Source organism: Dermacentor albipictus, chromosome 3 (genome assembly GCF_038994185.2).
Source record: "Dermacentor albipictus isolate Rhodes 1998 colony chromosome 3, USDA_Dalb.pri_finalv2, whole genome shotgun sequence".
NCBI classification, from domain to species: domain Eukaryota; kingdom Metazoa; phylum Arthropoda; class Arachnida; order Ixodida; family Ixodidae; genus Dermacentor; species Dermacentor albipictus.
Genome location: NC_091823.1, coordinates 18,530,201 through 18,543,541, shown reverse-complemented (window position 1 = coordinate 18,543,541; position 13,341 = coordinate 18,530,201). Strand labels below are relative to the sequence as shown.

General features: G+C 47.0%; 2 protein-coding genes across 3 annotated transcripts in view; one reads left to right on the top strand and one right to left on the bottom strand.

Moving 5' to 3' along the window:
• The window catches only part of LOC135896961 (uncharacterized), a 35,516-nt gene extending 29,812 nt beyond the window's left edge, over positions 1–5,704 (top strand). For both annotated transcript variants that reach the window (XR_010562855.1, XM_065425512.1), the window contains one exon: positions 5,403–5,704. Coding sequence is in view for 1 of the 2 variants with exons in the window: in XM_065425512.1 (XP_065281584.1) it covers positions 5,403–5,555 (153 nt within the window). In the remaining variant the exon portion in view is untranslated. The remainder of the gene's footprint in view (positions 1–5,402) is intronic.
• A 2,493-nt stretch (positions 5,705–8,197) lies between these two features.
• LOC135896967 (uncharacterized) lies at positions 8,198–11,399 on the bottom strand. The gene is made up of 3 exons (XM_065425528.2): positions 11,043–11,399; positions 9,100–9,336; positions 8,198–8,580 (listed from the first exon to the last, which is right to left on the bottom strand). The coding sequence occupies exons 1-3, from the start codon at positions 11,340–11,342 to the stop codon at positions 8,254–8,256; spliced, it is 864 nt and encodes a 287-aa protein (XP_065281600.2). The 5' UTR covers positions 11,343–11,399; the 3' UTR covers positions 8,198–8,253.
• Positions 11,400–13,341: the final 1,942 nt, after the last annotated feature.

The following is a 13,341-nucleotide window of genomic DNA, read 5'->3' as shown; positions in this document are numbered from 1 at the left end:
AAAACAAAACAAAAGCCAATCTTTTTCACTCATTCAAAAATATTCATATAAGCAAGAACAGCCTGGCCTGTATGCACACAGCTAAGAAACGTGGAGCAGTCAAAAACAGCTCATAAAAACATCAGGGCAACACAGAAGCTTTTAACTAATTGTTGTTTGAAACAGACAGCTGCCAGTCCACTCAGGTATTAAACTGCTCACAAATTCTTTTAAACGTTTCTGCAGCAGCTGCTAAGTAGTACATGACATTTAGGAGTAGGCAACTGGCCAACAAATCTTTGTGTGCCTGCTTGTACAGATGTCTCGTAGTTATATCTCAAGTGGTTACACTGTTATATGGTAAAATTCAGGCGGGAATAAAACCAGCAGCAAACATCAGACTACCTGGGAAATTATCACCAAAACTCAAATATCTAGTAAATCTAACGAACAATCGATTACGAAGGGTCTAAAACCTAGGCCGCGATTTCGTAGCCATCCCTTTTTCGATGCTACTCCTTTTTCTCATTGATCTGACCGACATTCGGCTATCGTTATTAACTAGAACAGCCAGCCATGGAAGGTGGGTTATAAGAGTGACAAACATCGAGCGGAAAGCATCGCAAGAAAATCGCATCCCTTATTAGGCAGTGCTACAAGCCACTGTAACAATCGCAGGCACTGAGATCCTGTTCTTCGGATGAAAATATTAATGAAAACGAGCGTCCGATTGACATGCCTCGATTAAAAAATGGCTGTGGCTTAGGTAAGGTTAAGCCCAGGATGCGAAGCATACTAGCCTTTATTTTAGTTGTTGAACCACTGTTTAGCCTGGTGAACTGCTGTTGCTTGGCTATATTTGGTTCGGCTAGACGAAGAAACAACTCATGCATTACTTCTTCGCCTTCAAGAGTGGAACGCGACAGCGTTCCCGTCGACCCGCCAAGGGGTGTAAGACAATGGGCTACAGGGCAGCGACTACGCGCCCCGCATTGGACGCGGTGAGCGTCGAGCAAAGCAGCGTTCGGCGCGGCAACGAAATGTGCGCCTGAGCAAGAGACGCACGCCTTAGAAACAGCGCGTTTCTAAGGCAACACCGCATTCACTAGAGGCGCTTTTGTACCGCTTTGAAGCGTTGTACTCGTGGCTCAGTGGTAGCGTCTCCGTCCCACACTCCGGAGACCCTGGTTCGATTCCCACCCAGCCCGTCTTGCAAGAGTTGAGCCAAAGCCACTTCTCCTCTGTCGTGACGTCACGGTGTCACGTGATTTCATGGTCACCGCCGCGCCTGAGGAGCTGGGTTGAGCCCTCGTAATATGCTTCGCATAAAAGAAATTTCGCTGTTGTTATGTCAGTCTATATTTGCCCTACAATATAAAAGACAAATACGCGAGCACGTCGAACACAAGCAATGCAGACAAGTTCTCGCGAAGCTGGACTTCAAACTCAACACTATCAATAAAGTAATCTTCACACAAGCTAATATCTGTTCAAGTGTCAAACATCGCAGTCGCGTGCCAACTCGCGATGCCCGTGACACATCGACATGTATTACACACGTAACTTGCGGAAATTCATATCTACGGAAGGATTTCTTGCCGGGAAACTACCGAGAAAACAGTAACTTTCAGCGTTTACGTAAATATTTGTCCATTAAGACCCAACGATCAGCGGTGGTAGCACATCACTCCATAAAGCAAGTAAGCGGTAAGAAATAATACATTTCACGGAAACTCCCCTCGTGAAACGCTTTGCTAAATGTGGAGAGCAACATGGTCAACATACGCTCAGAACGTGTTCTGTTGTCGTTCCACAAAGCTTACTACATGAATCAGAAGCTGCGAGAATGCGCGCAAGCGTCAGACCTGCTTACCTTCAATGTGGTCGGCAAACGGCTCCTTCGTCTCGCAGGCACCACGCGACGACGCTCTTTCCGGCGCGAACACTGTCGAATTGCCGATGAACACCCGCGCACGAAAGCACAACTTTCAACAAATTCTCCCACGCACCATAATTCGAAGCCAGAGTACCAGGTATTCCACGAGCGAACGCGGACAGGCGAGAACAAAGGCAGCTCGGACGGGCGCTGTAGTACACATAAGACACTGGCGTATCACAGGAAACATAAGGCGAACTGATGGCGTTACACAAGTCCAGAGGTTTCTTGATGGTTAATGCATACGGTACGGATCACAGTTTGTTTAGGCACTTCGAAAATATGATTAAATTACCGTGTAACTGCAGCGAGCACTCTCACCGCTCAAAGCAACACAACGTGGCACCGTCAACCGTTACACCGCGGCAGCGCCGCGCTGCGGTTAACAAGTGAATTTAGCCTCCGAGATCTGCATTTCCTTTTAGGGCGTACATGTTGAAAAAGCACGGCCTTCGAGATTTAAAAAAATCGTAGCTGGAAGGAAGGCTGCTATTTACACACAAATTATTGAGTTTAAAGTGTCTTGGCGCGCTGCCTTGTTTTTTAAAGTACATACAGAGATTTTAGACGAACTATGCACGAACTTTTGCCGGCGGACACGAGCCAATCAGCGCGCACCATGTGCAGCTCCGTCTGCGTGCCATGGCGCACGGCGTGCGTGCAGCCGCGATAGCTGTGACACCCACCGATCAGAAATTCGGAATCGCCACAGATATACACGCTTCTTATGGTACTCAGTGGCGTGTTTTTGAGAATGTCAGGCCTTATCTTGAATAGGTGGAACCATATTTCCCGTAGCGTAAGGAATAAAGGCAACAAAATGTGGCGATGGCTGGCTTGCAGCGGCAGCGGAACTTCGGCCAAAGTGAAGCAGGCATACTGCTTGCATGCTCGCGAAATCAAATACGGCCATACCCCGCACACAACTTTCATACTCAGCCAACTCACAATTATAAATTATTCAGTTGTACGCCCAAGCAAGCATTTACGGGATCCGCGCTGCCCTTCTTTTACGCCTGCTAATATCGACACAGCAGTTACTCGTACTTGTGGTCAGCGCGAAAGCGACGATAACAGCTACTTAAATGGTTGTATAATCATATACGCTCACTAGCAAAGCGGCAGATTGGCCACGGAGGCGTCCGCCTCTATTGCGGTTCATGTAGCGCAAGCCATCGAACACTGCGCGTCGTGCCACCGCGTCTCCAGCCGCCGCGCAATTGTTATTTGTCGTGAGGGATTATTCGCTGCATGAGGCTTTGATGTACGTATGTAGTGTTGATGGCGCGTGGTGATCAATACGGCCAAGATAGATAGGGAGGGGGAGGCAGGTGCAGCCCCCATTTTTTTTTTTACTTTGATACGCCAGTAGTTAAAGTTAATACATCGTTCAGGTAGACGATCTATCTGTAGCATGTGTAAAAAGATAATCACTATATATAAGCGCACTCTATCTTACCTGGATGTGCACTCGAGGGAGTACACAGCCATAGAGTGCCCACACAAGTAACATAGGGCTCATATATATATATATATATATATATATATATATATATATATATATATATATATATATATATATACAAGCCAGATATATAAATTAAGTAGATTATTTCCCAAACTGGAGGCGAAGCGGAGCATCTGAAAGACGCCTGCTATGAGAACCGTCTTCAACACTCAATCAACTATATTTGATAGCCTAGCTGGCGCACAACTTTCATGAAATTCTTGCATATTAGGGTAAATACTGCAGATTTCTACATATGGCTTGCTACTGGAGAATAGCAGATTGAAAAAGTAAGAAATACTTTATATATTAAGAGAATGCACGGCATAAATCATTATATACACCATCCTATTTCATGGCATGCTCGATTTTCCGCACAATATAGCCACAATTAGTGCCGGTCGGCATGTCTAGTGCGAGGGGTGCTAGCAGTGCCTTTTCCTTAAATCTGCCAGTGACTAACATACAGTACAGGTAGCTCTAACTGTACTATTCGCGAAAGATGCTTACTGCGCACATTCTGTTACCTAGATGTGCACTCAAGTGCACATGTAGGTAACATATAATGAGTGCATGCACCATATATAGATTAATGCTCTATGTTACCTACATGTGCACTCAAGTGCACACATAGGTAACATATAAAGAGTGCATGCACCAGAATAATGCTCTATGTTACCTACGTGTGCACTGAAGTGCACACCTAGGTAACATCCCGCCGTAAACACAAAGGGCACATACTACAATAATTATAATAAGGGTTGTTTTCTTGGGGCAAAGGAAAGGATAAGTCAATATTTAGTACTTACAATGACTCTGCAGAGTGTATCAACGGCTGTCACAAAGTACAGATATATCTGCCTGTATTATATGTACAGACAGTTGTTATGTGCACTCTATGTCACCTACATGTGCACTCAAGTGTACACTCAGGTAACACATAGTACACACCCAGTTAACATCCTGCGGTAAACATAAAGGACACATCCTAGAGGCATAATAAAGGTCACTTCCTCGAGGTATACATTAGGATGAGTAAACATGTGGTACACACAAAGTTGGCGTCCCGGAGGTCACACAAAGGACAAGGAATCATAAAGGTCACATAGGGCACAAGAAGGAAACATAAAGGAAACATAAAGGCAATGACCATTTTCATAGGGGCGTGGCGCTGGCACTTGGCAGTTTGTTTCGGCCTCTCAAAGGATTCCCTCCCAGTGCCTCGGCGTGCCTTGGACGCAAGCCTTCACTACGTTGCACTGATTCTGAATCAGACACGCCTGCATCGTGCGTTAAAGAAGCCACACACCAGTGTCGGAGTCTAAAATGACGCGAAGCTTGTTTGAGTTCGCGAGGTAGCAAAAGTAGTGGATGACACATCGCAGGGTCTCGTTGCCTGTATACAGCTATCATCTCTCCGTGTCACGAAGACGAAAGCGCTGTGTGATGCTTGTCGAGGGAAGAATGTTAATGAAAGGTGTATGCAGAGAGAAATGCGACACATACATAAATGCGTTTCAAGTTTTTTAATAGCGACTGCGTCACGGTGGCACATACAGTTAAGGGGAATTGACGAAGAATTGGGCACACACCCAACGAACCCTTTAATACCATGCGCTATTCCATTAAGAGGTCTGTGTGCTTTAGAGATACCCACGAGTCGACATTAGGTACGAGTTTTCTGTCGGGGTTTATTGTTTGGTTATGGCTAACACAGGCGCGCTCGCTATATAGTACTCTTCTGTCAGTCAACATTCAGGCTTTATTATGTTTTCTTTGATCCTTTCTTTTAAATATGTAGTAGTGTATTTGACAAGATAATTGCGTCCCTACGTTACTTAGGTACTTACACTAAACCCTGGCAGTTGGGAGGGAGGGGTTCATTGGCAAAGAAAAGTTCGCTTTAATGATACACTAATTTTTCTAAATATAATTTCATTCGGCTGTCACATATAACCTGATGTGCACTTCTCCTTTCAGGACGAAGTTGCTGCGGCACGGCGAGCGGTGCCTGTAGCTTCGACGACACGGGACACAGTGTCGTCGAGCAGGACGACGCCGATAAGCGGCAGTGCTCTCGATGCATCCAAGAGTTCGTTGAACCGAACAGATTTTGTATTTAAGGCCGACTGATCGCAACGAAACTCACGTTGCATATATCTGCTGCTGCAGCCATGCAGGCTGCTTGCACTGCAATGACATGTGGTCACCCGGAATTCCTGCAGTGTCACGCGATAATTGGGAATGACGACGACGACGATCTATTAAACGTTTTTTGAATGTTCAAATTTCGTACAGCTGTGGTGCTTCGAAAGAGGCGTTCGCAAACGTGCGCGGATCTATTATAATAGTAAACCAGCCGTGGTTGCTTAGTGGCTATGGTGTTGGGCTGCTAAGCACGAGGTCGCGGGATCAAATCCCGGCCACTACGACCGCATTTCGATGGGGGCGATAACACCCGTTGAACGAAAGAACCCCAGGTGTTCCAAATTTGTGGAGTCCCCCACTACGGCGTGCCTCATAATCAGACCGTGGTTTTTGGTACATAAAACCCCGCAATTAATTTATTACTTGTAGTAAGAACGCAAAATAAACTGCCGCCTCGTATCCATACATCGACCATGGCTATGAGGTTTAAAGGTCGCGATAATTTTTGTTTTGCTTCTTTCGTCGGCTGGCGTCCCGTACCGCACATGCGAAGCTAGTGGTACAAACAGTGCGCTGTCGTGACCGGTGCCATTTTTCACGTGATCCACGCGTGTGGTTGCGGAGGACATACGTGTGCATACTTTGTCGATGGCGCTTAGGCTACGTAAATGCAATGCACGACGATAGCTGTGTCGTCCGAAGTGCCACGCTTCTGGCTCAGAAATCACGTACGCTGTTTTGGTTGTGAAGCGTGAACATTGTGAATTTTCGAGAGAGAGCGAGAGAGAACTGTAACTGAACAACTCTTAGGAATGCTATCTTTATTAATGTACACGGAACTTCTGTATCAATTGTCGTTATTGTCGCTATTTAACTTTCTTTTTGGTCCTTGTCCTCTTGTCATAATGCAGAGAAGTCAGCTAGAACACATTGCTTGGTTCAGGCCTATACCTATAGCTCCTTCATTTGTCCTTCGCGCCTGTGATTTATCGGGAAGTTAGGTATAGACGAAGGCAGTTAAGCTGTACGCGAAAACGTGTCCTGTTGCACAGAGCCAGCGTGCTCGTCCCTCGGTTACCGCCGCTCGCTACTCGTCAGAGAAGTCCGAACAAAAACAAGGAAACTCTGGCCTGAAAGTAACGCTGTTCCTAACGAACGACATGGCGGGTCGTAACTTGCGCCAAAGTTCAAAAAGACCGATGACAGCTGGGCGCAACGCTATAGGCCCGAGAGCCCAGCTGCACCACACCGAGCACAAGAACGACGCATTGAAAAGACGAACAGGTCTCGCGCTTTTTTTCTTTCTTTTCTTAAATTTTCACGTTAAGCAAACGTGCAACAGCTGCAGGCTTAAAACGCGTACGCTTGCTTCAGCACTTGTCCTGGTCGTTGAGACGCGCACAGACCGCTTGGATCTATAGAACACGTTGGTTCCAGTGGAAGTTCACTATACCATAGCGAACCAAAGTCTATAATAGCATCCTTCATAAACGGGCCGGCTATTGCTCAGTCCAAACTATGGTATACAGATCCACCCCTTTCACAATAATCGGGCGAAAGAGCTACTATTCGGATAAACCGCTTATTTGATCGTTCGTTCATCGATAAATGGGCTCGAATGTACTATGTGCATTCGGGAGTTCGCTATTTGGAGCATGCTTCAGGCACGCCACTTTTGCAGAAGCCATTAGGTCCGCATCTCTGATGGTCTACTGCGGAATTGGTTAAAAACACCTTGTTGGTTTTCTTGGCGTACCGTGAAAAAAGAAAAAAAAAGGAAGATAGTACTTATGAAGAACCAAATACAAATGTTTAAGTTAGCGTTATCGATTCACTCACTGCGGGACGCTTTCCGGGATAGTTGGTGCAGGCTACATGTGTGCAGCAAATCCAGCAGTATACGGTGACGTATATAGGAGGGGCTCCCAATCTACGATATTCCTGGACACCGCGGCAAAACCGGGCTGCGGTTGCAATGGTGTCGTCTCAAAACCTATTCGTTACAATGTGTTGGCGGGCTAGTTGGTGCGGATCCATAAATAATTCGTTTAGCGCAAAACAACGGACACAAGAAAGGCGACAGGACAAGTCCTTGTCCTGTCGCCTTTATTGTGTCTGTTGTTTTGCGCTAAACGAAGTATTTATGGACGTATTCGTTACCTTCAGTATTATGCAACGCTTACGGAATCAGTGGGCACGACGTGAGCAGGATGCATGGTAAAATAGCTTGATATGGCACGCACGGTTTCGAGGTATGCGATGCGAAAGGAGACGTACTGGATCTAAGCATAATTAATTATTTCATTAAAACTATCCCTCGATATTCATTGACTTCGAAGCGCGCTTTTAGGAAATGCTGTGCTTCAGCCACTGATGACAAGGAGAGGCAGCACAACGCACAGTGCGGAAGATAAAACAATCTGGCTTGTGCTGTTGAACACAACTAAGGTAGTTGTGTTCTTTTATCGTTGGTTGAAACAAATTGCTCAATTACAGCGAATAGAATGCTTCTTAATTGAAATGCCAGTGGAGCTTGCGACGCTTGACGCTTGCGAGATGCCGTAACTATACTGTTAATGTTCTTAAGTTCGCTCTATTCCGGCAGAGAAATGTGTCGTACTTGGAACTACGGTTCACTTCCTTTACTTTTGCCAAAAAAAGAAAGGCACGCGAGTGCATAACATCATACGCGGACTGACTGCGCGTGATTTGCAGTAGAGCTACTGCCATCGACCTCTTCGAAGGTCACGGCATCAGCGGTGGACGTCGCTACCGCGGTGATTTCGCTTGTCGTGGAGGCATTAGCTGGTGACGCCCGTCTCGCTATTCTGGCGAGCGTCCAGTTCTCGAAGTGCTCGATGACTCGATCCTGGTGGCCAACGCTCTTGATGGTGCCGTAGGCCAGCATCGCCACGATGACCACGAAGCAGCCGAGGATGGTCGCGGTGCACGCCACTCTCCACCAACGCGTACCGCCGGCAACGACTGTGGCCCGGGGCGCTAGCGGACTCTGGTTATACGGACAGACAGGGAAGGCGAGCGAGAAGCTCTATAGTATATACTCTCTCTCTCTCTTTCTCTCTCTCATATATATATATATATATATATATATATATATATATATATATATATATATATATATATATATATATATATATATATATATATGAGAAAGAGAGAGAGAGAGCCATTAATTGCACCAAAATTCATTGTACCAACGGACGGAGAAGCGAACGAAAGGCGATGATGCTCCAGTGGGCGCGTTCAATGCTTTCACAATATTTCAGCTGTTTGCAAACTCTGCCTTTGAACTCGGCGTAAGCGTGAACCCTTTCTTTTGTGGATTGCGCAAGCCCGGGCCCTGGCAATATTTTAGGCAAGATCCGTCGCGAGCACCGCGACATCGAATAGAGGCATAGTTGTGCGCGGCCACAAAGATCGAGCGACGCGCGCCATAGAATAAGCGACCGCGTTCAGCCGATTAACAGTGATCTAGAAGCGTTGGGGAGCAGGCCAACAACTGTCTTACGACGTGTCCGATGGCCATTTCCTCGTCCTCGCTCGGCGTCAGGGCGAGCGGTGCAGGTGCGGGCTCGTTCGATGTGGCCAGTGCACCCGGGACCATCAGCGCGACCGGAGTCGGCGTCCTAGAGAGACGCGACCGATGTGTCCTTCGGGTCCTCGGTCGTCCCTGCCGGTCGCCCCGCTGCTCTTTGCTCCTCGGACGAGGGACAGACGCTGGCGCGTTCCCTCCGAATCCCTCCGCCTGCGCGCACGCCGAGGTGTAAACGCGATGGACGGGGACTGCAGGCTCACGGCATGGACTGTCGACCGCAGAGTTGCTGAATTTCGATCTAAGCGGAAGGCAAAGTTGCCCGTGCACACATAATTAGAGGACTAAGTTAACAATGCAAGGTGGTCGCATAATGCACTGCGGAGTCTTTCGATAATAACCCCCAGGTGCGGCTACTGAAACGTGAGACGCCTTCAATTATTTCTGCATAGACTCTCCAAAGACCATTCGCTCGCGCTGTCAGCTACTAAGCTGGCGCCTCGAGAGGAAATCGTGTGCTACTTCGACCCGATATGATATGACTGAAATTATGTTGACGATGTTGACGGGGCTTTTAAATTTACGCTCATTTAACTTTTGCCCTACCATGGAGAAAATAGTTTTTTTTTTTTTAGCATAGAAGTTTGATTAACGAGATTTATGTCATAAAAAAAATATACGTTGTCAGAATCAAGATTGTGAGATAAAAGTGAACAATGTTCGTAAAACAAGCTCGTATCTACTAAAAAAATGTAACAAAAGTTATGATATATACAAAATGTATTGCTGTCTATAGTAGTCACTATCTCCGAAAAATTAAAAATGTTTCATTGAATAGGTACTCCGCTACAAAAATTTAACTGCGAGCACTACAGTTGGGTGTGCTGGGCTTCGGCCGCCGATGCTCCGGGCCGGCTTGCGTAGTCGTCGTCATTCTCAAAGTCCAACGAAAAGGCCGCGTCCCCAGACTCGCTGCTGCTCGATTCATCGATAAATAGAGCCGGAGACGCAGCGGGATCGCGAAATCTGCGATCTTTCGAAGCGCGTGCGCCGCTCCCGGAGGTGGCATTTCTGCTTTCTACTTTGACGATCGCGAAACCTCGGAGTGTGCTCAAAAATTAACGCCTGGAGGGGAAAGCAAAAGCGAACTGCTTAGAAAACAAAAATACAGTCCTCCTCCTTCACGTCCTATGGTTCAGAGCGTCCGTGAGCGGCGCGGAAGATCTCGAAAACGGTGTTTCAAACCATCGTTAGCTGGCTAACGATTCCCGATGGGCGCAGTACGGAAAGAGTTAAAGACGCTCATTTAACGTCACCCTTTGTTACAAAACGAGTTACTTCGCACGGAGGCCCTGTACCCGTTGAATTCGTCAACCTGATAACGTTTCCAGCGCGAACGGGACGCTGCAAAGACTATAGACAAGCGCTCGATCGTCGGTCTGTTAGCTCCACTAATCAGGCAGGAGAAAATGGCCTTTAGGAAACGCAACACTTATGCAGTGCGATTTACGCAGCGTTTGTCCACAACCGCTCTCTCTTGTCAAGATACATGTGCAGGGGGAAGATTTTTCCAGAAAGTAAACAACGAGCCGGTGAAACTATCGGTCCTCCAAAAGGATGTGACATTGGCCTATAAATAATATTGCATCTTGCTGTGGAAACAGTCTCCGTACTCGCAATTCTCGCGCTGTCCTCATCTACACGCATCGGTCTTGCCGAACACCACATAGACTAGCTAGACACACACTTCACACAGGTACACTTCTGCTTTGCTCTAATGCTAACGCATTAAAAGTTTTACGCGCTCATTCTACGCCAAACACCTTTATATGCAACTATTTATAGCTATTCAAAAACTGGTTGCAAACAATGTTTTTCGGTATAAATCGATTCCGCTAAAATCGTCGACACGAGCTCACCGTCCTGGCAGCGCGGCGTCCGCTGCGAGCCTTGGCCGCGACATCACCCATCTCGACGCGCGAAGGCAGAGCGGTCTTCGAAGTCGCCTCGGGCTCGGCCGAGGGCTCCGCGGGTCCCGGCGGGGGGTCGGCCGCCGCATCGGGCGGCGCCTCCTCTCGCCGGGTGGACGTCGTGGCAGCGGGCTCCTCATCGGCTGCTGTCAGGACGCGACAGTCCTCGGCTTGTGTCGTGGATCTGGCGGTCGCTTCTGCGGAGTCACCGCCAATGGCCGCCTCGTCGACGGTCTGCACTTGGCCCATCGCTTAGTCGCGGGACACTCCTTCTTTTTCTCCAGACGTACCGCCTGCTTTGTTCCTTATTTCATGGCGCATACCCACTACGGGGGATTGGCCAAGCAGCCGGCGGTGAACCTTGTGTGTGTGTGTGTGTGTGTGTGTGTGTGTGTGTGTGTGTGTGTGTGTGTGTGTGTGTGTGTGTGTGTGTGTGTGTGTGCGTGCGTGTGTATATATATATATATATATATATATATATATATATATATATATATATATATCGCGGAGACTAATTTCCGCAATAGAAGGGGCAACATGAGGCAGAACACTGGAAGCGAGCTTCACCCCAAGCCACCTATGGCTTCGTTTGGGACATGTACAGACAGCTCTCGTCGGATGTGTTTGCAGGTGTACATTGCATTTGCTCTGCATTACGCGTGTGATGTCACTGCCGCCGGGGATCTTGCATCGGTCTATCTCCTCTCAGCTCGTTGTTGTTATCTTCATGCAATACGGCTCATGTCCACTGTGACGGACTGGCCAAGGCTTAATGAATATAGAAGTTAAATTTCACTTGCAAATTTGCAAGAACTCGTTAATTTAATGTGACAGACGCGCCACGATGAATGGCGTAGTCTGAATTGAAATATACTAAAATTGCTTGGCAATCGCTTGAAATCAATGATAAATTGTTGGCGAAAGCTATGGACAGCTCGAAACGACACGAACGACACAGAAAAAAAAAAAGACACGTGCAAGCGCTGTTAGTGTATTTTACTTCTTTTTTTTTGTCGCTCGTGTCGTTTGGTGCTGTCAATAGTTTTCAGTATGAATTACCAACGTGACCAACATACCGTCCTTTTGGAATAAATTCTCAGACGGCAACGCAAACGTCCTTGTGACTTTACCCGAGAACCGAAGCTCCAAATGAAAGTATAACATGAATTGTGAAACCCCGGATAATTTTGAGAAAGTGAATTTCGAAGTATGCGTTCGGAAGAATGCGAGTCGCGCGCCGACCTTCATCTTCATTCTACATTCCATGCTCTAATCCAGCAAGTGCACTCTTGCTGCCCGACGCTAACTGTTGGCTATGGACATTTATCCAGAAACTCCTAACTTAATAGCGAAACTCAACAAGAACAAGCATTTTGTGTCTGTTGCGTTGCCTGTATAAGCCACACTCGTTCATATTAAAGAGAGGAGAGAAGAGAAAACTGTAAAGGGAAAGTACGACAGGAAAAGGTGGAAATTGCGCCACTAATATTGTTATTGTCTTGGCAAGTCAGCTTTGCGGAAGCCCGCAAGGTGGAGGAAAGCTCACAAAAGAAAAATTGTCATCCTTGGTAGCTTCGTGCTACAGGCGGGTGGACCACCAATTTTCCCTTTTATACTGTTCATCCCTTGTTCTTGTTTCCAAACAATGATTTCTACCTATTACGTCGCATAATTAAGGAATGCGTACTATGCCCCTTTACTGTCTCAAATAAATGGCGCGCAAGAGCGCGAAACAAGTACTTCAATCACCACAGCCACGTGAGAAACAGCTGGGAAGGCCTGACAGAACACTTACGTCTCAACGCTTGTACTGCGACCGCAGACGTCACGTGGGTGCGCATGATTAAGAAACACCTGCAAGGCCTCGTGAAGGTGCCCTCTTTTCATTCTTAGTCTGCCTCACTGCGTGACAAACGTGATTCACCGCAGTTTATTGTGTGCGCTTCACAGCATAACATTATTTTATTGCAGCAAAGCCAATTTCAAAAAAGAAAAGTCAGGATCATTATGGAACGCAATTAAGACCCCTTGCCCATGAAAATAACAAGTCGAACGCCTAGGCGAATTTAGATCGACTGAATGGTTGCAAAGGGCCAGCCATAAGTAGACTTCATTCTGCTGCCTGCTCGCGTTTGCACATTGTAAGATGCCAAGTTCAGTGAATCGAAGGACTTGACTGAAGCCAGATGTTCGAAGTGTCGTTCTATGGGAGTCCGTCAATTCACGTTGTTCAATCAGGGATATCGCC

Excerpts from the sequence above, each read along its gene's own strand:
- LOC135896967 (XM_065425528.2), bottom strand. The coding sequence starts at position 11,342 with ATGGGCCAAGTGCAGACCGTCGACGAGGCGGCCATTGGCGGTGACTCC. Across the intron at positions 9,337-11,042 it reads GACGCCGCGCTGCCAGGACG|GCGGAGGGATTCGGAGGGAA; the intron begins GTGAGCTCGTGT and ends GCGTGCGCGCAG. Across the intron at positions 8,581-9,099 it reads AAATGGCCATCGGACACGTC|AGTCCGCTAGCGCCCCGGGC; the intron begins GTAAGACAGTTG and ends CCGTATAACCAG.